This window comes from Chlamydotis macqueenii, chromosome 17 (genome assembly GCF_036417535.1).
Source record: "Chlamydotis macqueenii isolate bChlMac1 chromosome 17, bChlMac1.mat, whole genome shotgun sequence".
NCBI classification, from domain to species: Eukaryota; Metazoa; Chordata; class Aves; order Otidiformes; family Otididae; genus Chlamydotis; species Chlamydotis macqueenii.
The window spans coordinates 15740611-15761005 of NC_141572.1; the positions used below are offsets into that span (position 1 = coordinate 15740611).

Below are 20395 nucleotides of genomic sequence, written 5' to 3' on the forward strand. Positions count from 1 at the left end.
TCTGGTTTAACTTGTCTTGCCAAGGTTGGGCACCTCTCGTCTCATTGAAAACCCAAGCCCTAAAGGATTGTTCTGTTCTGCCTTTGTATTTGAGAAGGACATGGTGGACCTCCTGGCAGCTCTGGCTTCTCACTGACAGATCTTCAATGGCTGCTGTCACAGCATTTGTTGCCTCTGCGGTGCTGTCAGAAACAAAGTTGCATCTCCAGTTTTCACTGGGTTTAGCAAATCCTCAGCTAATCTCTGTTCTGATAGGTCTGATCTGGCCAGATTCAGTCTGGGCCATTCCTCTTACCTGGAGAAAAGAGATGAGCTGGGAAGCAAGGTCTAGACCTTGAGTTTAGGAGGACAGTTGAGTTCTCTGCTGGTTGAGGTTTGTGCTAGAGGAGGCCAGGCCATGTTATTCCTGGAGTGTATTGAAGGCAATGACGAGGCCCTGGGACTCCACCTCTGGTGGAGTTAATTAACGAGCCATTTGCTTTGTGGTTATGCCCAGCTTCCTCTTCTGCCATGAATCACAGAGCTGGCTGAGAGCTTTTTCTACATAGGCGGTTCTGCTGTGTAGTCAGACATCACTGGTTGCTGCAGGCAGTTTATTTGGTTGTTGCCTGCGGGTGTGTGGTGCAGCGCAGCTGATGCAGGCAGGCAGCGCTGCTGGCATTGGTTGAATTCCGATCGTCACCATCAGAGTTGCAGTTGGTGCTGCAGGTCCCTTTATGTGGCAAAGTGCCTTTGGCCAACTCCTCTGCTGCAAAAGAAAAAGGAGTGTTTAGCTCCTGCTACTGATCTTGGCAAAGATACTGTTCTAGAGTTGTACTGATATACTAGGACTAAGTGGGAACCAGCTGGATACCACCACCAGCAGCGGGGAATGTGATCATCCTGACTCTGCCTGTGGCTTGCAGGTGTGGAAGAAGAAGCTGGCTGCAGCTGTGGAGACAGGAGATGCCTCTGAAGTGAAGCGCTGCAAGAACATGGAAATCCTGTATGACTCCCTGCAGCTGGCCCACAAGTGCATCCTCAACTCTTTCTATGGCTATGTCATGCGGAAAGGGTGAGTGTCCCCCTGGGCAACGCTGGGGTCCTCTGGAGAGGAGGACTGGGATGGTCCTAGGGAGGCTGGCACTTGCTTCACCTGCTTCTGAAGCACGAGGATAAAAGTGGGTGCTGCCTGTGACACTCTCCTCTTGCTTCTACCAGTGACTCCTCATCCTGGAGATTCCTGCCAGACATTAAGTGTTGGGAATCTTGTCTGTTAGTGGGTTTCCAGCTTTTCTGAAGCATCATAACTAGGGCAAGGAGAACAACTTACCAAGGGCCGGTGTTGATGTGTTTCTTGCCCTTCTTCCTCTGGAGGTCCTCCTGTCCTTTCCATAGCTGGGTTTGGGAGGGAGCACTTCACGCTCCTCACTTTGACTTCTCTGCTCGCAGAGCTCGCTGGTACTCCATGGAAATGGCTGGCATTGTCTGCTTCACGGGAGCGAATATCATCACCCAGGCCAGGGAACTAATCGAGCAGATTGGGTGAGTGTGTGCTGAGAAAGGTCTGTCTGCATCTGGAACAGATGTGGGAGCGTGTTAAACACTTGAGCTTTCAGCAGTTAATGTTGAAGGTTCAGATTTCTGACACTGCTGTGGTTATTCTGGTGCATTGTGAGGATTTGCTGTGCAGAAGGGACTGGAGGAGTAGATGCAACAGGCTGCCTCTGCCTTTTTGGGGGACACGGAGCTGATCCTCAGCTGTCATCACGCTCCTCCTGACAGTGACCTTCCTTCCTTAGGAGACCTCTGGAACTGGATACTGATGGGATTTGGTGTGTCCTCCCCAACAGCTTCCCAGAGAACTTTGTCATCAAGTCAACCAATGCCAAGAAGCCAAAGGTGACAATCTCCTACCCAGGTGCCATGCTGAACATCCTGGTGAAGGTGAGTCCTGCACCTACCCAGGTCAGCTCTGCCGTCTGGGAAAAGGAGGTGGAGGACTGACAAGGGAGGAGGGCCTCTGTTCATCTCCGCTCCCCATGTAGCAAGCGGGATGCTGGGGCTGATGGCTCTGCTTGCTCTCTGTGCCAGAGAGCACCCGAGCAGAGTGAGAGGCTCCGATGTGCCTGCAGCCGAGAGGGCGGTGTGTAAAAGGCTGGAGCTGGTGCGTACGCACCTATGCAAGCAGGGAGTTCAGACTAGACCAAGGTCCAAACCCATCCTCTGCTTGCTCCAGCTTCTGTAAGACAAAAGAATATAATTTTAGGGTCTAAAGCACTTTTTTTCTCAACAGGCAGGTCAGATGTTTTGATTTTTTTTTTTTTTTTTTTTGAGTCCTAAATTGTGCTGTAGCTTTCAGAGGGGTGCTCAGTGATCCCTTTGGGTGGGGTGTGCCCTGGCGTAACCAGCACAGCTGTTGAGTGAAGCTGTTGTCCTGGGGCTGTGCCCATAGGAAGGCTTCACCAATGATCAGTACCAGGAACTGCAGGACCCAGCCTCTCTCACCTACATCACACGCTCGGAGAACAGCATATTTTTTGAAGTGGATGGGCCATACCTGGCCATGATCCTCCCAGCTTCCAAGGAGGAGGGCAAGAAGCTGAAGAAAAGGTGAGATTTCAAAGCTTGAAATATTATCGCTTCCCCTGGGTAACAGATTGAGGGTCTCTTTCTGTTGGTGCATGTGGGACACGCCGGTCCTTGCACCCCGTGCTGGCAGCATGCTTGATTCACTGGCTTTAAAAGGAAAGTTCCTTACACCAGATCATCTTCAAATCCAGCTATGCACTTGCCTCCCGTGCCATACTGTGGCAATACATTTTAGAAGATAACAGCAAAACAACATTTGTCCAACTTGGTAAACAGATGCCATCTCCCTGTTTGGCTCTGAGGTCTGCAGAACTCTGACTTTCCTTCTGAGGACTTCTAACACTGCCTATATTCAACCTACTCTGTTTACACTCACCAGTTCCTGCCTTCCCATCTCTCAGGAGTTCACAGACCTCCAGTAATGCTTCTCCTAGATGTTCCCCCTTCCTTCTCAGTCTGGAAGAAGGAACAGATTTTGCCTCCTAAATAGGAATGCAAGCTACTAGAGGGGTGCCCACAGACCTGGGTCTGGCTCCAAGAAATGCTGTTGCTGCCCTCCAGCACCCTCTGTCCTTACATAGATCTCTGCTTCTTTGTGCTTAATGCTCCGTTGGATGAGCTCCAGCATCCGCTGTCTCCTGTCAGTGCCCTTCTGAAGCAGTGAGTCACTGCCACAGGAGTCAAGGTGATGCCGAGCACCAAGCGAGCTCACAGGACTCTTATTTCAGGGCCTCTTGGTTTCTTGTAGTTTGGGGATGTTAGCAAATGCATCCGAAACAGCCTGGAGGTAGCTGGCAGGCAGGCAGGCACCATTGTCACTGGAGGAAGAGAAGGCTGTGCCCATAGGAAGGTTGTCAGGTGGGAGAAGGGCTGGCCGAGTGATGTAGATTTGAGTATCCCCTCTTTTCTCTTTCGGGAGCTGATGTTCCCATCAGGTTTTTCTCAAGACATACAAATAATTGGCAGGGCTGTAAAATGCAAAAAAAAAAAAAAAAGTAAAAGAAAAGAAGAGAGGGAGGAGTGTTCCTATAGTCATGTTGTAGCTACATCTGGTTTTCTCTGAACCCGTTTGCCAGCATCTGAGCTGACAAAGTTTCCTTCTTCTCTGTGAACCTCTTCCTGATATCTTCCTCCATTTCCCTTCCCAGGCTCTCACCTCTTGCGCTTTACTTGTGTGCAATTAAGATCATTCTCCTTCGTACAGACAAGTCGGGGCACAAGCTGACATGTTTTTGCAGACCAGGTTGTAGAGAGTAGATGTAGATGTTCTGAGATCGCCCTAGCACCCAGCACTGCGGCTCTGTTGAATGTGGGGAAAAAGCACCCTGGCCTGAGGGACACCACGGGGTGCTGGGGGATGTGTCCCTTGGCACAGGCCAGATTTTGCCCATGCTGTGTCTCCTAGATATGCGGTATTCAACGAGGACGGATCCCTGGCCGAGCTGAAGGGATTTGAGGTGAAGCGTCGGGGAGAGCTGCAGCTAGTGAAGATATTCCAGTCTTCTGTATTTGAAGCCTTTCTGAAAGGCAGCACGCTGGAGGAGGTCTATGCTTCTGCGGCCAAGGTGGCTGATTACTGGCTGGATGTGCTCTACAGCAAGGTAAGTGTAGCTCAGCATGTCTGTGCTCCTGAGGTGGAGCTGGAGAAGAAGCGTCAGAGCTGGTCGAGCACTGTGGGGAGGGTGGACTTCGCTTGCACGGAGTAGGTGGTCCACTGTGTCTCTGGTCACGTCCATCTTATTTCTGCTGCTTTGGTTCTCTAGGGCTGCAGTTTAGTATCTTTTTAGTGCAAGGACTCTTCATTTAGCTGTAACCGTGGGTGAATGGTGTCCTTCTCCAGTCATCTCCTTCATGGAGCTGGTCTGGTGGCCCTTGTGCCCCAAGGACATTGGCTAAGGCAACGAGGCAGAGAAGGACAGAGCCGCTTGCCTGTGGAGTGTTCTATGAGGAGCACAGAGACATCAGCTAAACAGTAACTGGGGAGAGCAGAGAAAACAAGAAACTGGGAGGTGAGAGGGACCGAGAGCCTGGCTGGGTCCTTCCATTTTGCAGTGACTTTGTACAACAAGTTCTTGGTGAGCCCAGCTGCTTTGTGTGTGCAGCACAAAGCAGTGCTGCCACAGCCCAGCCGTGGCATAAACCGATGCAAGCCTCAAACCCGCACTCTGCCTTCTCAGCAGGTCACGCTGGCAGCTGCAACAGGGAGCAATTCCCTGTAAAAAGCCACACCAATTGGACATAGGTGCTCCCCATATCTGACAGCAGCAAGGTTTGATCATTTGGTTCTTGCTAGCTTTGAATTTTTTTCCTCCCTTTCAGGCTGCCAACATGCCTGATTCGGAGCTGTTTGAGCTGATCTCAGAGAACCGGTCCATGTCACGCAAGCTGGAGGACTACGGGGAGCAGAAGTCCACCTCTATCAGCACTGCCAAGCGCCTGGCAGAGTTCCTGGGGGACCAGATGGTGAAGGATGCAGGGCTGAGCTGCCGCTTCATCATTTCCAAGAAACCAGAAGGGTCTCCGGTCACCGAGAGGTAACCCCATCTTGAGGGGCTAGGGCTTTTGACAGCATGGGGGCAACCAAGAGGGGAAGGGTAGGAGGTGAGCGAGCTGGTGTGGTGTGGCTGAGTGCTCGCCTGTCTGCTGGCTCAGACCCTGACAAGACTGGTAATAGGTAATGCCACACAGTCACTGCGTGGTGGCCTCACTGGGGTGGGAGGAGAAGCCTGGAGGATCTCTGCAGGCTGGGAAGGGGATCATGTGCTGCCAAGACCTTGCTCTGCGTGGCTTAATAAGTGCTTCCCTGCCTTCCCCAGGGCTATCCCTCTTGCCATCTTCCAAGCTGAGCCCAGCGTGCGCAAACACTACCTCCGAAAATGGCTGAAGAGCCCCTTGCTGCAGGACTTCAACATCCGTGCGGTGAGTGGAGGCATCCCTACGGATGGCTCTGGCTCTGGAACCAGGGCTTGTCCCTTCAGAGGTGTGACCTGCACAGTAGCTGCTTGCACTCGCAAAGAGGGGTGCTGGCTGTGGGGGTCCTGGGGAGAGGCTTGTTCCTATCTGGTGGCCTTCTGCTCAGCTTTCTTCACTACCCACTGCTCTACCCTCTTCACAGATCCTGGACTGGGACTATTACATCGAGAGACTGGGCAGCACCATCCAGAAAATCATCACCATTCCCGCAGCCCTGCAGCAGGTACAGGGCAGTGGTGGGGCAGGAAGGGGGGCTTTGGTCGGGGGACTCAGCGTGATTTAGAGATCCTCTCCAGGTAAAGAACCCAGTGCCGCGGGTCCGGCACCCAGACTGGCTACACAAGAAACTCCTGGAGAAGAACGATGTGTACAAACAGAAAAAAATCAATGAGCTCTTCACTTCAGAAGGCAAGAGACAGGTAGAGAGGATGAGGGAAAGGTGCTGGCTGTGCTGGTGGGGCACTTCTCCTGCAACCCATGTCCTCCTGCTGTCCTTACTTCCCTCAGATCCTCGCCAACCAGCCCCCAGAGGAGACACCCAGCTCACAGATTGGTGACATAGAGGACTTTAGGGTTGCCAAGAGCCTTCAGCCACTGGTTCCCATTACAAATAAGCGGAAGCGAGTCCCTGCAGCAGAGGAAAGCCAACAGATGTCCCAGTACCTGGAGCTATCCCAGTCCTGGCGAGAGATCCTGGGTCCACCTCCACCCCTGGGCACCACCAAGGTAGGTGAAACAGAGTGGGCAGGAGATGCCCTGGGGCTTTTCTCATCCACCCAAGCAGCTTGGGTGCTGCCAGGAGTGAGTTGTGGGTCACCTGAAACCCTCTGCAGACCCATAGCTAAGGGCTACAAGGAGAAATATAACCAGGTGGAGAAAAGCAGGGCCATGGTGGCTTCACAGCTGAGGCAGGAATATGATGCGGGGCTGGGGGATGGAAGGCTCAGCTGTTTGGCATGGTGTTGTGGAGCTGGGAAGCCTGTGATGGTTTTTGGCTCTACTCATGTGTGCTGTCACCTCACTTAGGAAGAGCGGCTGGTCTGGCTGCGGTACCACCAGAAGAAGTGGGAGCTGCAGGCTCGGCAGCGGCGGGAGCGGCGGAAAAGGCGGCGTCTGGAGGATGGTGAGGTGACAGCAGGTCCAGGAGTTGTCCGTGATGCCCTCTCCAAAGGGCTGAGCAGCTACCTGCGCAGGACAGCACGCAGCATCCTCGACTTGCCCTGGCAGATAGTGCAGGTACAAGGGACCTGCCACCGAGGGCAGCCTGGGGTGTAAGCCTCGTCTGTGGTCAAATGGTGAAGTTCAGGGACTGCTGACCCCAACACTGCTCTGGTGTTAACCCTCAGGAGGCCAGACGACTGCAAAGCCTCAGGTTCACACACATCTGTATGGAAGCAGGAGCCCATGTGGTCATTCTTGGTGGTGAATCTGGGACGTGTGTGTAGATCTGCTGGTGGGGCAGCTCCAGTTCAGCCCATGAGCAGCACTGCACAGCAGTCAAAGAACCACAAAAACACTGACTGAGGTTGGAGGCAGCCCTGCCGTCCATCTGGTCCCACCCCCTCCTCAGGCAGGGCCACTCAGACGCAGTTGCCCAGGACAGTGTCCAGATGGCTTTTGAGTCCAAGGATGGAGACTGCACAACCTCCCTGGGCAACCTGTGGCAGGGCTCGGTCACCCTCACAGGGAAAAAGTGTTTCCTGATGTGCAGAGAGAACCTCCTGTGTGCTGGTTTGTGCCCAGTGCCTCTGGTCCTGCTGCTGGGCACCACTGGGAGAGGCAGGCTCCATCCTCTCTGCACTTCCCCTCAGATTTTTATAGACATTGATGAGATCCCCTGGAGCTTCCTCTGCTCCAGGCTGGCCAGGCCCAGCCCTTGTCACCCACTTCACCTTCTAGAAAGGCCTGGTTCAAGCACAACCTTGAGATGGGACTTGGCTGGTCCAGGACATCAGGGGGACTGGGCTGACATCATCAGCTTGAGTTTGTTGGCCAACCTTAGCCAGCGAGTTTTTTCCATGGTGCCCTGGGACAGTAACAGGACATGGGGACTCCAACACTGAGAGCGATGACTCTTTATGCCCCCACTCTCTTTGTGGCCACCAGCTGGCCATATAGATCTGCAAAGCACTCCATGGCTTAGGTGTAAGCACTAGTAACGTCTTGGACCTTCTCGCTAACTTTGTATCCCTGTGTCCTGCAGATCGCCGAGACCAGCCAGCCTGGGCTGTTCAGGCTGTGGGCAGTGATCGGGAGTGACCTGCACTGCATCAGGCTCAGCATCCCCCGGGTCTTCTACGTCAACCAGCGCGTCCCGAAGCTGGAGGAGGGAGCAGCCTACAGGAGGGTGAGGGCCTGGCCTTTCTGGAAGGGGAAACAGCTGCTTGCATTGAGATAAGGCGTTTCACCTCTGCTGCAAGCAGATATTACGTGCGTCTGCCTTGCAGGGCCTCACTCTCCCGCTCCACGGATATACCTCGTCCAGTCCCCAGTCCCTTTGCTAATCCCAGCCTGCCCAGAAAGCGAGTTCTCTGTTGTGGGGATTTGCAATGTGCGTGAGCACAAACCACTGGTTTCCTTAGGAGAGAGGAGCACCAGGAGCTGGGCTGGCTCAGACCGTAGCTCCTCGCAGCCCTCAGAAGCGCCCCGGCTCCTGGCAGCAGTGCCGCACGGCGTGATGTTTCCCTTGTCTTGGCAGGTGAACAGGATCCTGCCGCGCTCAAACTTAGTTTACAACCTATATGAATACTCTGTCCCTGAAGATATGTACCAAGAGCATATCAACGAAATCAACGCCGACCTCTCTGCTCCGGACATTGAGGGAGTGTACGAGACGCAGGTGACTCCTCCGGGTGCTTGTTTGTAAGGATTGCTGTGCGGTAGCTCGTTAGTCTGAGTGCCAGTGGCACAAGAGGACACCTGACACTTAAAAACTCAAACACTTGGTGAGACACCAACAATCAGAGACCCTGCACAGCACAGTACCGGGGAATATACCCGTGTTCATGTGGGCGGAGATGTCAAGTGTCAGCACATGGTTTAAGGGCTGTCACAGAAAGGGGCTTCAGTTTATTTGCAGTTAGGAAACTTTGGGGAAAGAAGGCAAAGAAGCAGAAAGTGTGATCTTCCTCTAAACCAAACCAGAACCAGCCTGCTGGTGTTTGAACCAGAAAAGGTAAGGGATATTTAGAGTAACAATGGGGGAAAACCCAACATGTGTGGAGCGGTACGTGGGTTTGGGTGCCCTGCCCTCTAAAATGAGGTAACAAGGAAGAACAGATTTAGAAAGAAGAACAGGATACAACTTGAAAATTCAGGAAGAGCAAGAACAACCTAAACAAAGTTCAGTACAAAGCAATCAAGCCAAAACTTATTTTACCAGGGCTATTAATGCTGAAAGCCTGAAAATAAAGACAGAAAACTGAGATGCCTGCTTCTAATGAGGACACTGACTTGTTCAGCAGCTGAAAGCCTAGTGACAGGAATTTAATCCAGAAGATGTCATAGTGTCAGGACCTGACTTGTAGGGAAGTGACAGAGAAAGTTGCACCATTGTGACAGTGGAGTGATGTGTTAAAAGCATAAAGGCACGTGAATTTTCTGCTAAAATGCAACGTAGAATTGTGGATCAAAAGTCTTTGCCTGAGTAAGACAAGCTTGGTGTGAGCAGTGGTGCCATTAGCTACAAAATGCTTTGTGAGATGCAAGAGGCTGCAAGGGCAAAGAGAGCATCATGAAGTTGGGAGGGTACAGCAACTGGAGTTGTAGGTGTAGCCTGGGAAGCGTTACAGTGCGGCATGACTACATGAACCATTTTTAGCAACCTTAAATTTCTACTTTTAGAAAACTTGGATAAAGATCCCGCAAGGCACAAGTCTTAGTTTAGTAAGCAGCACCCTAAACTTATTTCAAATCATTCCACCAAAGTTGCTAGCGTGTACACAAACCCATCGTATCTGTAGGAGATCTTTCAGTAGCAAACCTGAGTCCTCTCCACTACCACACTGTTTAAGTGAGACTAGGTAAAATCAAGAAGCAGCTAGCTAAGAGGAAATTAAAATTTGCAACTGAAATAAAGCAAGGGGCATGGAGATTTTTTAAAGATATAAAAGAAAGCAAGCTGATCATGGGATTGTACCATTTGTTGTGCAAGGGGAGGCTGAGCAAGCTGGGATGGTTCAGCCTGGAGGAGAAGAGGTTCAGGAGACCTTGATGGGAAAAGTAGATGAGAGGAGCCAGTCTCTTCTCAGTGGTGCCCAGGGAGAGAATGGGAAACATGGACAATTCTGTGTAAATATCAGAAAAAAAACTTCTGCAAGGGCAGTTGAGCGGGTTGCCCAGAGGGTTGTGGAGTTTCCATCCTTGGAGACACAGAGAACCCAGTTGGATACAGTCCTGGTCAAGGAAAGATCTGTCTTGATCTTTAAACATCCGTAGTGCAGTTCTGAGCACGATCTCCAAAAAATTTAGTAGGACTAACACAGGAGGATGACAAGGAGGATGTGAGGGAGGTAACAACTTCCTTGCAGGGATGGGGCTTGAGGACACAGGAATGCTTCAGCTTGCTAAAGAGATCTGAAAGTTGGGTGTACTAGGGAGCTATAAAATCAAAACTGGCGTGAGGGCAGCATGATGAGACAAGGAATGTTTATTTCTTCTCACTATTTTGGGAGTAGGTCCCACAGCAAATCATTCAGGAGGAGTCTTCTGCAGCACTGCAGTTTACAGCTGTATGGTTAAAAAAAGGAGGCAAACCAGTGGTGGATCTCACACTGTGCCAATTGTCTGGTGGTTCAGATGAAGCCCTTGTCTCGCGGGAGTGCCAAACCAGAAGCAGCAAAGCTGCAAGATTGCCCAGATATTGCTCCACATGTCCTCCAAAGTACCTGCTGCCACCTTTGATGTGGGGATCAGAGGCTAGATAGGAACAGATTTGAATTAAGATACCTGTTCTGTATCTCCAGCACACACAATGATACCAAACTCATGCCGGAGGCACAGGTTTGTGCCACCTGTGGTTTTTAAGCCAGGTTGTTCTAGGTCTGAAAGCCCCAAGAGGAGCGTGGTAGCAGGACACTATTCCACCACATCTCTCCCCATTGTTACAGGTACCGCTTCTCCTCCGTGCCTTGATCCACCTGGGCTGTGTGTGCATGGTCAGCAGGCAACTTGTCCGGCACCTGGCAGGGCGAGAGGCTGAAACTTTTGACATTGAGCACCTGGAGATGCGCTCGCTGGCCCAGTTCACTTACCTGGAGCCAGGTGAGGCACCCTGGGAGATGGGCTCGTGGGGCACCTGGGACCTGTAGGTACCACTGATGCTCTGTGCTCTGTGTCCCTAGGAAGTATTCGCCACATCTACCTCTACCACAGCGTCCAGGGCAGCAAGGCGCTCTTGGGCCTCTTCATCCCCTCGCAGCGCAAAGCTGCTGTCTTTGTGCTGGACAAGGTAAGGTGGGACTTCGGAGGCTGAGAAATTGAGGGTACTGGCACTAACAGCCCAGAAGGCCAACGGCATCCTGGGCTGCATCAAGAGGAGCGTGGCCAGCAGGTTGAGGGAGGGGATTTTGCCCCTCTACTCCACTCTGGTGAGACCACACCCCCCCTCCCCCCCCCCCCCCCGCAGCACTGCATCCAGTTCTGGAGCCCCCAACAACAGAAGGACGTGGAGCTGTTGGAGAGGGTCCAGAGGAGGCCACACAGATGCTGAGAGGGCTGGAGCAGCTCTGCTGTGAGGCCAGGCTGAGAGAGCTGGGGCTGTTCAGCCTGGAGAAGAGGAGGCTCCAGGGAGACCTGAGAGCGATCTTCCAGTACCTCAAGGGGGCCTACAAGAAAGATGGGGAGAGCCTGTTCAGTAGGGCCTGTTGTGACAGGACGAGGGGAAATGGTTTTAAAGTAGAAGGAGGTAGATTTAGATTAGATATTAGGAAAATTTTTTTTTTTTTAAACACTGAAGGTGGTGGAGCACTGTCCCAGGTTGCCCAGAGAGGCGGTGGATGCCCCATCCCTGGAAACGTTCCAGGCCAGGTTGGCCGGGGCTGTGAGCAACCTGATCTGGTTGGAGATGTCCCTGCTCCTGGCAGGGGGGTTGGACTGGATGACCGTTTCAGGTCCCTTCCCACCCAAACCCTTATGTGATTATATGATGGGGGTCAGGCAGCAGGAGGTTTCTCCACTCATCACACATCCCTTCCACGTGTTGGTAGGGTTTGGTGGAAGTCACCTCATGATACGGAGAGGCGAGACCCCACTGGGTCTGTGCAGCCTGTGTTCCCTCTTCCCCTGGCTCTGACCTGGTTCCCCTTGGGCATAGGTACACAGCAACCAGATGCCGAATCTCACCACCCTCTTCTTGGCGGAGCGCAATGCACTGCTGGAAAAGGCGGGCGAAGAGCTGCTGCCCCCAGACAGGCACACCTTCGAAGTGCGTGCCGAGACCGACCCCAAGGCCGTCTACAGAGCCATCCAGCGGCTACTGCTGGGCTACAAGGTGAGGTGACAATGCAAGGAAGGTCCCTGTGGGACTTTGTCCATGCAGACATGTGGGAAGAAGAGGATGCTTGTGGAAGGTGCTGGTGCACCAGTTCCAACAGTGCCTGCATGTAGCTGCTGGCCTGAAGGTCAAGGGTAGCCATGGGTGTTGCTCAAGGGCTGTGTCTTGCTTGCGGTGGCTTGCCTAGGGCAGTGCTGGCAGCAAAGCCACCGCAGTATCTCCCCATCCCTGCGCTTAGCTGGAGAGCTGGTTGCATGCAGCTGGGTGCTTCAGAAGTGCAAGGGTGTGCTTGTCCCCACCGTGGGAACCTGCTGAGGGGACGGGGCACCCGGCACTACCGATTCTCTGAGCAGAAGCACTCACTGGAGAAGTGCACTGGCACACATCCTCTCCTTCACATAGGACGAGCGCCGGGGCCCCACACTGGTCGCTGTGCAGTCTAACTGGGACCTGAAACGGCTGGCGAGCGGGATCCCCATCATTGAGGAGTTCCCTTTGGTCCCCATCCGGCTGGTAGATGACATCAACTACTCAGTCCTGGATTGGCAGCGCCACGCCGCCCGCCGCATGATCCGCCACTACCTCAACCTGGACACCTGCCTCTCCCAGGCTTTCGAGATGAGCAGGTGCCTGGGATGGCCGCATTCCCCTGGGGCTGCCATGCCCTTGATGGGACCATGGGAAGCTGCCCCCTCCCTTGAGGGGACAGGTGGGGGTCCCTGACTTTGCAGCTGTGCTCACCCTGATGACCGTTCACCCCTCTGTGTCCCAGGTACTACCACATCCCTATCGGGAACCTCCCCAACGACATTTCCACCTTCGGCTCCGACCTGTTCTTCTCACGCCACCTCCGGCGTCACAACCACTTGCTGTGGCTCTCGCCCACAGCCCGCCCAGACCTGGGGGGAAAGGAGGCTGACGACAACCGCCTGGTCATGGAGTTTGATGAAAGAGCCTCTGTGGAGATAAACAACCCTGGCTGCTACTCCACAGGTGAGGAGGGAGTAGGGTGGCAGCGCTGAGCGGGGGCAGAGCTGGATCCCGCTCTGCGAGCCCTGCAGAGGGATGGGTGCTGTCTCTGAAGAGTCTCTGTGTTGACAGTAGTCACCAGCAGCTTTGGCTTTTCAGCAGTGACCTGGGCAAGGTGCCTGCAAGGGGCATGTCCTGGGGCAGGGGGTCTCACCTGCAATATGTGCAGGCATCCAAACATGGCTTCTTTCCCAATTTGTGGCTACTGACACCAGCCCTCAAAAGACCACCTGCAGTGTGTCAGCCCAAGGACAGACTGGCTCACCTGGTCATTGCTGGTGACCCTAGGACAGGACTTTCTCAGAGGCAGAAACAGCTTGAGTGGTATCAGTTGTTCTGCGCTCCTCTGCTTCGGCTTCCAGAAAAAAACTAGTTCTCCCCAGGGGGTATTAGGTCCAAGCCTTCTTGGAAGACAAGGGCCAGTCAAGACAGTCAGGCGTGTGAAAGCATCTCCCCGCTTGGTGTGGCAGCACCTATAGATCACCAGTGTCCCTGTGAAAAGCACTTCTGGCAGAGGGGTGGGGAGAGTGTCTGTGTCAGCCCTTGGCCCTGCCTGCCTGCTGAGAGGCTGTGTTTGCTGTTAGTGTGTCTGGAGCTGGACATCCAGAGCCTGGCCGTAAACACGGTGTTGCAGTCCCACCACATAAATGACATGGAAGGAGGCTCCAGCATGAGCATCAGCTTTGACGTGATTCAGCAGGCGTCCCTAGAAGACATGGTGACAGGGAACCAAGCTGCCAACATCCCAGCCAGCTATGATGAAACTGCCCTCTGCTCCAACACTTTCAGGTACAGCTCTGGGAGCATCTGGTCTCCATCCTGGCAGGTCCCCTTGGGGACCCTGCCTCTCATTCCCTGGCTTTGTCAGACTTGTGCCAGCAATGGGACTTGTGGGGGTTCTCCAAATATAAATTCGGGTCTCGAGGGCAGGGCAGCTTTTGAAGATCCTGGGTTCAGAACTGCCTGGTGGCTCAGGCAGCAGATGTATGAGGGTGTTGGTAAACACTTTGCCCTTTCCTGTTTCTCCTTTCTTCATGCCCCACCAGGGTACAGAGGCACATATTTACCCTGTGGCTCACACATCTCTGCTCTGGCAGAGCTCCCACTCCAAATTCTCCCGTGTATCCAAAAACACATCCCTATCTGGAAGGGGGAGGGGTCGCTCGTGGATGGTGGGGTGATGCTGGTCTCTGCTCGCTGGCAGGATCCTGAAGAGCATGGTGGTGAGCTGGGTGAAGGAGATCACGCAGTATCACAACGTCTATGCAGACAACCAGGTCATTCACTTTTACCGCTGGCTCCGCTCTCCTTCCTCCCTGCTCTATGATCCGGCACTGCACCACACACTCCACAACATGATGAAGAAGCTTTTCCTGCAGTAAGTGAGACCTGGAGCTGCCAGGCTGGTAAGCGGGGAAGGGACAGGCATGGTGTTGGTGACCAGGATGCTGTTGGCACCTGCCACTCCTCTCTGCCACACCTCCCAGAGAGATGGGCAGCAGATTGGACCTCCTGTAGTGTTTGGGTGAGCTGCCTTGCTGACATGTTTGCCTCCTGGCTGTGCTGGATCAGCATGTTCTCCATGGGTTGCATCTGCTCCTTGGGCTTTGCCTTCCTGCCTGCTGATTCCTACTTGTGTGCCATACCTGCAGGTTGGTGGCTGAGTTCAAGCGTCTGGGCTCCTCGGTGGTTTACGCCAACTTCAACCGGATCATTCTGTGCACCAAGAAGCGGCGCATCGAGGACGCCATCAGCTACATGGAGTACATCATCAACAGGTGGGGTGCACTTGCCAAGCTGGGCTGGGAGATGAGGCTTCCCAGTGACAGAGCTGAGGCAGGGCTCCGGGCTAGGAAGGAGGATGCTAATTTTTTGCCCTTTGATGGGCCTCGACACTGAATTTCAATTTTTTTGGCAAAGCTACTGCAGGGACAAGGCTGCTCAGTTCTCTTGCTGTCATGCCTGGAGTAGGGGTCTGTCCCTTAGCTGTCCTCTGTAGGTCATATTCCAAGAATACTCATAGGGTTCAATCCAGAAGAGACCTTCAGGAGAACTTGAGGTGCACAGCACCACATCTCCTGGCTGGCTCTCAGCATCCCAGCAATGGTACAGGCACAGGGAGCCATGACTCCTCGGGCCCAGCTGCCCTGCCGTTCCCTCTCTTGCCAGCATGACCTCCTCCCTGCAATGTCCCATGGAAAAGACTCTGAACTAGGGACAATGCTGATGCTGTGGGTGACTGCAGTCTCTTCCCCCCAGCATCCACTCCAAGGAGATCTTCCACTCTCTGACTATCTCCTTCTCCCGCTGCTGGGAGTTCTTGCTCTGGATGGATCCAGCAAATTATGGAGGTATCAAGGGAAAAGTGGATTCTCATGTCCACTACAGGAAGGTAAGACCTGGGAAGCGCTTAGTCCCCAGAAGCAGGGTTCTGGGGGTTGAGCTGAGCGGGGAGGCGTTGTCTGGACACAAGGCACTGCTGTGATATCACTGGCTCCTCCAGAAGGACACCAGCAAGAGGCAAGTGTTGGAGGAGGGGGACAGTGAGGAAGAGGAGGAGGAGGAGGTGACGGCAGGAGCAGAAGAAGACGAGGAGGAAGGGGAGCTGAACATGGAGGACCTGCTGGAGAACAGCTGGAACATCGTGCAGTTCCTACCCCAAGCTGCCTCCTGCCAGAGCTACTTCCTGATGATCGTGTCTGGTGAGCTGCCCAGGGAGGGGACGAGGTCACCTGTGCCTCCCTGGTGCCAGGGGAGCCTGCAGTAGGATGGCTGCTGGTGCAGGCTGGAGCTGGAGCCTTGCCTATGTCTCCCCAGCCTACATTGTGGCCGTATACCACAGCATGAAGGAGGAGCTGCGGCGCAATGCCCCCGGGAGCACCCCTGTCAAGAGGAGGAGCACCAGCCAGGTGTCCCAGGAGGCGCTGGGGGAGATGGGGGCTATGCCTGGTGGGTACTGGGCCACAGGGCAGCCCTGCTGTGAGCAGGGAGGCGCTCACCTTGCTGTCCCCATATGCCACCATACAGCTCAAATGCTCTCTGCTCTCATGCTCTCTAGGCATGATCACCTTCTCACAGGATTATGTGGCCAATGAGCTCACCCAGAGCTTCTTCACCATCACCCAGAAGATCCAGAAGAAGATGGCTGGTTCTCGTAATGCCACTGAGCCTTCAGACATGTTCCCGCTGCTGCCTGGCTCCTACTTGCCGCTCAACAACCCAGCTCTGGAGTTCGTCAAATATGTTTGCAAGGTCAGCGGGGTGGGCCAGCCCCCTTTTCTGAAGGTTTGTAGTCAGGGCTCAAATTCTGGTCCATGGCCATGGTTCAGATTTGCTGCAGCTTTCCTCCAGGAGTGATCTACAAACACTTTGTCTTGCCCTGCATCCGTACAAGGTCACCAGGATATGAGCTGTCCTGGTGAGGACACTCTCTTTGCTGGTAGGCTCATCTGGCTCTTGCTCTTGTAGGTCCTTTCTCTGGATGCCAACATCACCAACCAGGTGAACAAACTGCGCCGGGACCTGCTGCGCCTCATCGAGGTGGGCGAGTTCTCAGAAGAAGCCCAGTTTCGGGACCCTTGCCGCTCCTACGTGCTCCCTGAAGTCATCTGCAGGAATTGTAACTTCTGCAGGGACCTGGACCTGTGCAAGGACCCTGCTCTCTCCCAGGTGCAGCCTCTTTCCTGGGGACACCAGAGGCCCCAGCCTGGCAGTGCTAGAGGCTGCTCTGTCACATTACCTGTCTTTTCTCCCACCCCCTTTGCATGGTAGCTCTGCTTGCTGCTGGTGATCAGCCTCACTGAAAGGTCATTTTCTGTTCCTTTTCTAGCTGCTTGCGACAGGTCTGAGCATCCCTTGGCTTTGGCTGATGCTCCATCCTCTCCAGAAACAGGTTACACCACCGCGGTGCTGGGCCCTCTTGGTGCTCACCTCCCTCCTCTTTGCCCTTAGGACGGGTCAGTGCTGCCCAGCTGGGTCTGCTCCAACTGCCAGGCGCAGTATGACTCCCACGTCATCGAAACAGCGCTGGTGGAAGCCCTGCAGAAGAAGCTGATGGCCTTTGTGCTGCAGGACCTGGTGAGCATGAGGTTCCCCTGCTTTGCCCATCCCCCTGGCTGGCTGAGGCCAGACACATTCACTTTGCCTCAGGGGAGTAGAGGGGCTTGGCCTCATCTCCTGGCTCACCTGAAACAACTTGGCCTGCAGGTGTGCAGGAAGTGCCAGGGCGTGAAGGAGGCACACATGCCCGTGTACTGCAGCTGTGCTGGAGACTTCGCGCTCACCATCTCCTCCCAGGTACGCCTGCAGGCTCCTGCCTAGTGCAGCCCTGTCCCAGCAGCTCCTAGAGGGAGGACAAAGAACCCTTCTGTGCCTTGTTCCTCTTCTGCCTCTTCTCTAACTCCATGTCCCGTGGGACCTCTGTCCATCCACCCCCCTGCAGCCCCCTGCCACCCAGGGGTGCTGGGTAGCCTTCTTCCATCCCTTTTTCTCCCCAGACCTTCATGGAGCACATCAACATCTTCCAGAATATCGCCCAGCACTACGGCATGGCTTCCCTGCTGGAAACCATTGAGTGGCTGCTGCGCACCAACCCCCAGCTTCAGCAATGAGGTGCTGGGCTGCTCCTCGTGTCTGTGCTGTGCCGTGTGGGGCACCAGGGCCCTGCTCGCACATCTCCAAGAGAGCAGTTGTGGACCCCCTTGGCCATGGGCTGGACCCCAGAGGAGCTGTGCACCCTTCCTCCAGCAACAGAGGGGAAGGCAGGCGCTGGGAGGTGGCCTGGGCTGTCCTGTCCCCAGCTGCCTGCCTTGAGGCTCTGGGGGCACTGGGGGCTGGAGCTGTGCTCCCCAGGTCCCTGCTGGTCCCCAGCTATGGTTTAGTGTTGAATTTCTGTAAATAAATGGATTGTAGAAGGCAACTGTCATTTTTGGCGGGAGTAGGGAAGCGGGGGCTGAGGGAAGCACTGCTGAGGGATACCTGCAGTTGTGGGGAGCTGAGCTGTGTCCTTGTGGGGCTGGACCTGGCCCTGTCTGATCCATGCCTGCCCCGCACTGTCCCCTGCCACCTCCAGGGGCAGGGGCTGCCCGCGCTGCAGGGGCAGTGCCACAGCCGGGGGACAGGGGTGGGGCAAGGCAAGCAGCCCCAGCTCTCTCACCCTCCCCACCATGGCTGGGCCATGTGCACATCCCTGCCATGGCACTGCAGGGCTCGAGGATGGGGACACGGCGCCCCCACAACCCACGCTACGGTCCCAAAGCCATGAGCACAGCCCCGTCCTCACCCCTGCAGCAAGGCGGGTCTGGCTTGCCACCAGCCCTGGGCCACAGGCCCTTGCCAGAGATGCTGTTGGCATGGCCCCGCTGGCCTGGGAAGAGGCTGCGCAGGGAGCAGCTCTAGAGCCAGAGCAGAGGATCCCAAAGGACAGGAAGAGGCTGGGGCTGACTGAGGGGGACGGATGCCCGAGGCAGGGCGGAGCAGTGCTGGATCCTGGGTGGGATTTATCTGCTCCTGCAAGCGCAGAGGGCAGGCAAGGATCTGCAGGGACACTCCTCGCCCACCCCTGCAGACATGGGAGGGAGGGTCCCTGCCCTGTGCCTGACACCTGGTCCCCCATGCCTCACCCCGACCTGGCTGCTGGGGACCCTGGCATGGGCAGGAGCTCTCCAAGCTCCGGATCAGACGGGATCACATTGGATCGCCTGGGCTGGGCTCAGCCGGGCTCGACATCCGCGGGCTGAGGCAGCAGGTGCCCCTGGGCCTGGGGACAGAGGGCTAGGCCCGGCGCTCGTCCAGAGAGTGGCTGCTCCTGCTGCTGTCAGCAGTGACCAACCCTCCGGGCTGGGGGCAGCATGGCCAGGGCAGATCCTGCCGAGCCTGGAGGAAAGGGCTGGATGCTGGCCAGGCTGGGGGACACAGAGGTGCTTCCCTCCCTGCAGCCCCTCCGGAGCCCCTGGGCACAGTCCTGCCCCCTGCCCGCTGCTGCTGGGGACAGGGCTCTGGCAGGGTGACAGGCACTGGACTGCCCACTGGAAAGAGGGGAACCAGAGAGGGGCTGGGCTCTGGCAACAGCCTCCTCTCCCATCCCTCCCCGTGGGGACAGGGCCCGGGAAACCCAGGCTGCCAGCTGGGCAGGGCAGGGCAGAGGCTGCCAGCCTCCCCAGAGCGGGCAGGGTGTGCAGGCACAGCCCTGGGCCTGGGCTGCTGGAGATGCTCTCGGGCTGCGACCAGGACAAACGAGATACAAACAGTGGTTCTGGCCGGAGACACCAACGCTCCGCTTTTATTGCACGCACGGCCAGGCGGCAAGTGGTGGCTCCTTCCTGATCCAGCATCACACCTGCAGCCTTTCCGAGCAGGCAGTGTTTTGCACAGGGCAGAAGAGCCCCATGCGACTTAATGCATGGAGCTCCTTGAGGATCCCCTGCCAACCTGCTGCAGGGAAGAGAGGCAGAGGGAAGGAGGGCACAGCTGGACTCCTGGTCCTGTGACAGCAGGGAATTGCTGGCCAGAAATGGCCCCAAGGAGCACTGGCAAGGCGCTGGGCTCAATGCTGCACAGGAAGGTGAAAAACCCCCAGGGACCTGCGCCGATCTGCCCGAGGGAAAAACTCCTTCCTGACCCCAGAACTGGCAATCGGCTGTGCCCTGAGCACGTGAGCCAGACTTGCCACCCAGCCCCCCGGGGCTGCCATGGCTCCGGGGGACACCAGCACGGCCCAATCCCTGCCCTTCCTCCCCTGGAGGCATCTTAGGGGCTTACAAGCATGGACACCTGAGGTATATTTCTTCCTCTGACAGTTCTTGGTCATCCCAGAAAGCCACCAACGGTTCCTCCTGAGTAGCGCTCTGACCTGTTTGGTCTCCTTTGGAGGAAACTCTCCTCTGGGATCCACCCGACACTCCTCCCAGGCATGTCCTGGAGTCTTTTCACCTGTGCTTTACGGATGCGACATCCCAAGTAGCAGCCCCAGACTCCCCCAAGGATGCTACCCGATAAGTTTTTTTCCTTTGAAGGAAGCTCTCTCCTCTGGGATCCACCCGAGACTCCTCCCAGGCATCTTCCAGAGTCTTTTGACATCTCCTGTAGGGATCTGAGATCCCGAGTAGCAGCCCCACACTCCTCCAAGGAAGCTTCCCAGGTGTTTTTTCTGACTCCCTAGGGTACACCGGGAGATTTCTCCTGGAGTGACTCTTTGCCTCACCCGGGTCGCTGCGGGGGCAGACAAGGACTATCTAACTAACAAGGTATTCTTTTACTTCTGGTATGTTGGGTACTAGCATGATTTAGGCTACGTACTTCTGTAATGGTTAACTCTGGTATTCTGGGATA

General features: G+C 55.2%; 1 protein-coding gene across 2 annotated transcripts in view; it reads left to right on the forward strand.

Moving 5' to 3' along the window:
* The window catches only part of POLE (DNA polymerase epsilon, catalytic subunit), a 31731-nt gene extending 13761 nt beyond the window's left edge, over positions 1–17970 (forward strand). The window contains exons 20-48 of one of the 2 annotated variants that reach the window (XM_086761902.1): positions 906–1054; positions 1432–1524; positions 1782–1926; positions 2435–2592; positions 3977–4172; positions 4891–5105; positions 5388–5490; positions 5651–5767; positions 5841–5963; positions 6052–6270; positions 6571–6780; positions 7748–7891; positions 8243–8383; positions 10653–10806; positions 10887–10993; positions 11858–12034; positions 12440–12663; positions 12810–13030; positions 13651–13855; positions 14271–14444; positions 14719–14844; positions 15326–15458; positions 15573–15768; positions 15884–16015; positions 16125–16318; positions 16535–16735; positions 17018–17143; positions 17273–17362; positions 17563–17970. In XM_086761902.1, the coding sequence (XP_086618028.1) occupies positions 906–1054; positions 1432–1524; positions 1782–1926; positions 2435–2592; positions 3977–4172; positions 4891–5105; positions 5388–5490; positions 5651–5767; positions 5841–5963; positions 6052–6270; positions 6571–6780; positions 7748–7891; positions 8243–8383; positions 10653–10806; positions 10887–10993; positions 11858–12034; positions 12440–12663; positions 12810–13030; positions 13651–13855; positions 14271–14444; positions 14719–14844; positions 15326–15458; positions 15573–15768; positions 15884–16015; positions 16125–16318; positions 16535–16735; positions 17018–17143; positions 17273–17362; positions 17563–17676 (4587 nt within the window). In that variant the 3' untranslated portion in view covers positions 17677–17970. Of the gene's footprint in view, positions 1–905; positions 1055–1431; positions 1525–1781; positions 1927–2434; positions 2593–3976; positions 4173–4890; positions 5106–5387; positions 5491–5650; positions 5768–5840; positions 5964–6051; positions 6271–6570; positions 6781–7747; positions 7892–8242; positions 8384–10652; positions 10807–10886; positions 10994–11857; positions 12035–12439; positions 12664–12809; positions 13031–13650; positions 13856–14270; positions 14445–14718; positions 14845–15325; positions 15459–15569; positions 15769–15883; positions 16016–16124; positions 16319–16534; positions 16736–17017; positions 17144–17272; positions 17363–17562 lie in introns of both variants that reach the window. The other variant, XM_086761901.1, reaches the window with a different exon arrangement.
* The last annotated feature ends 2425 nt before the right edge of the window (positions 17971–20395 follow it).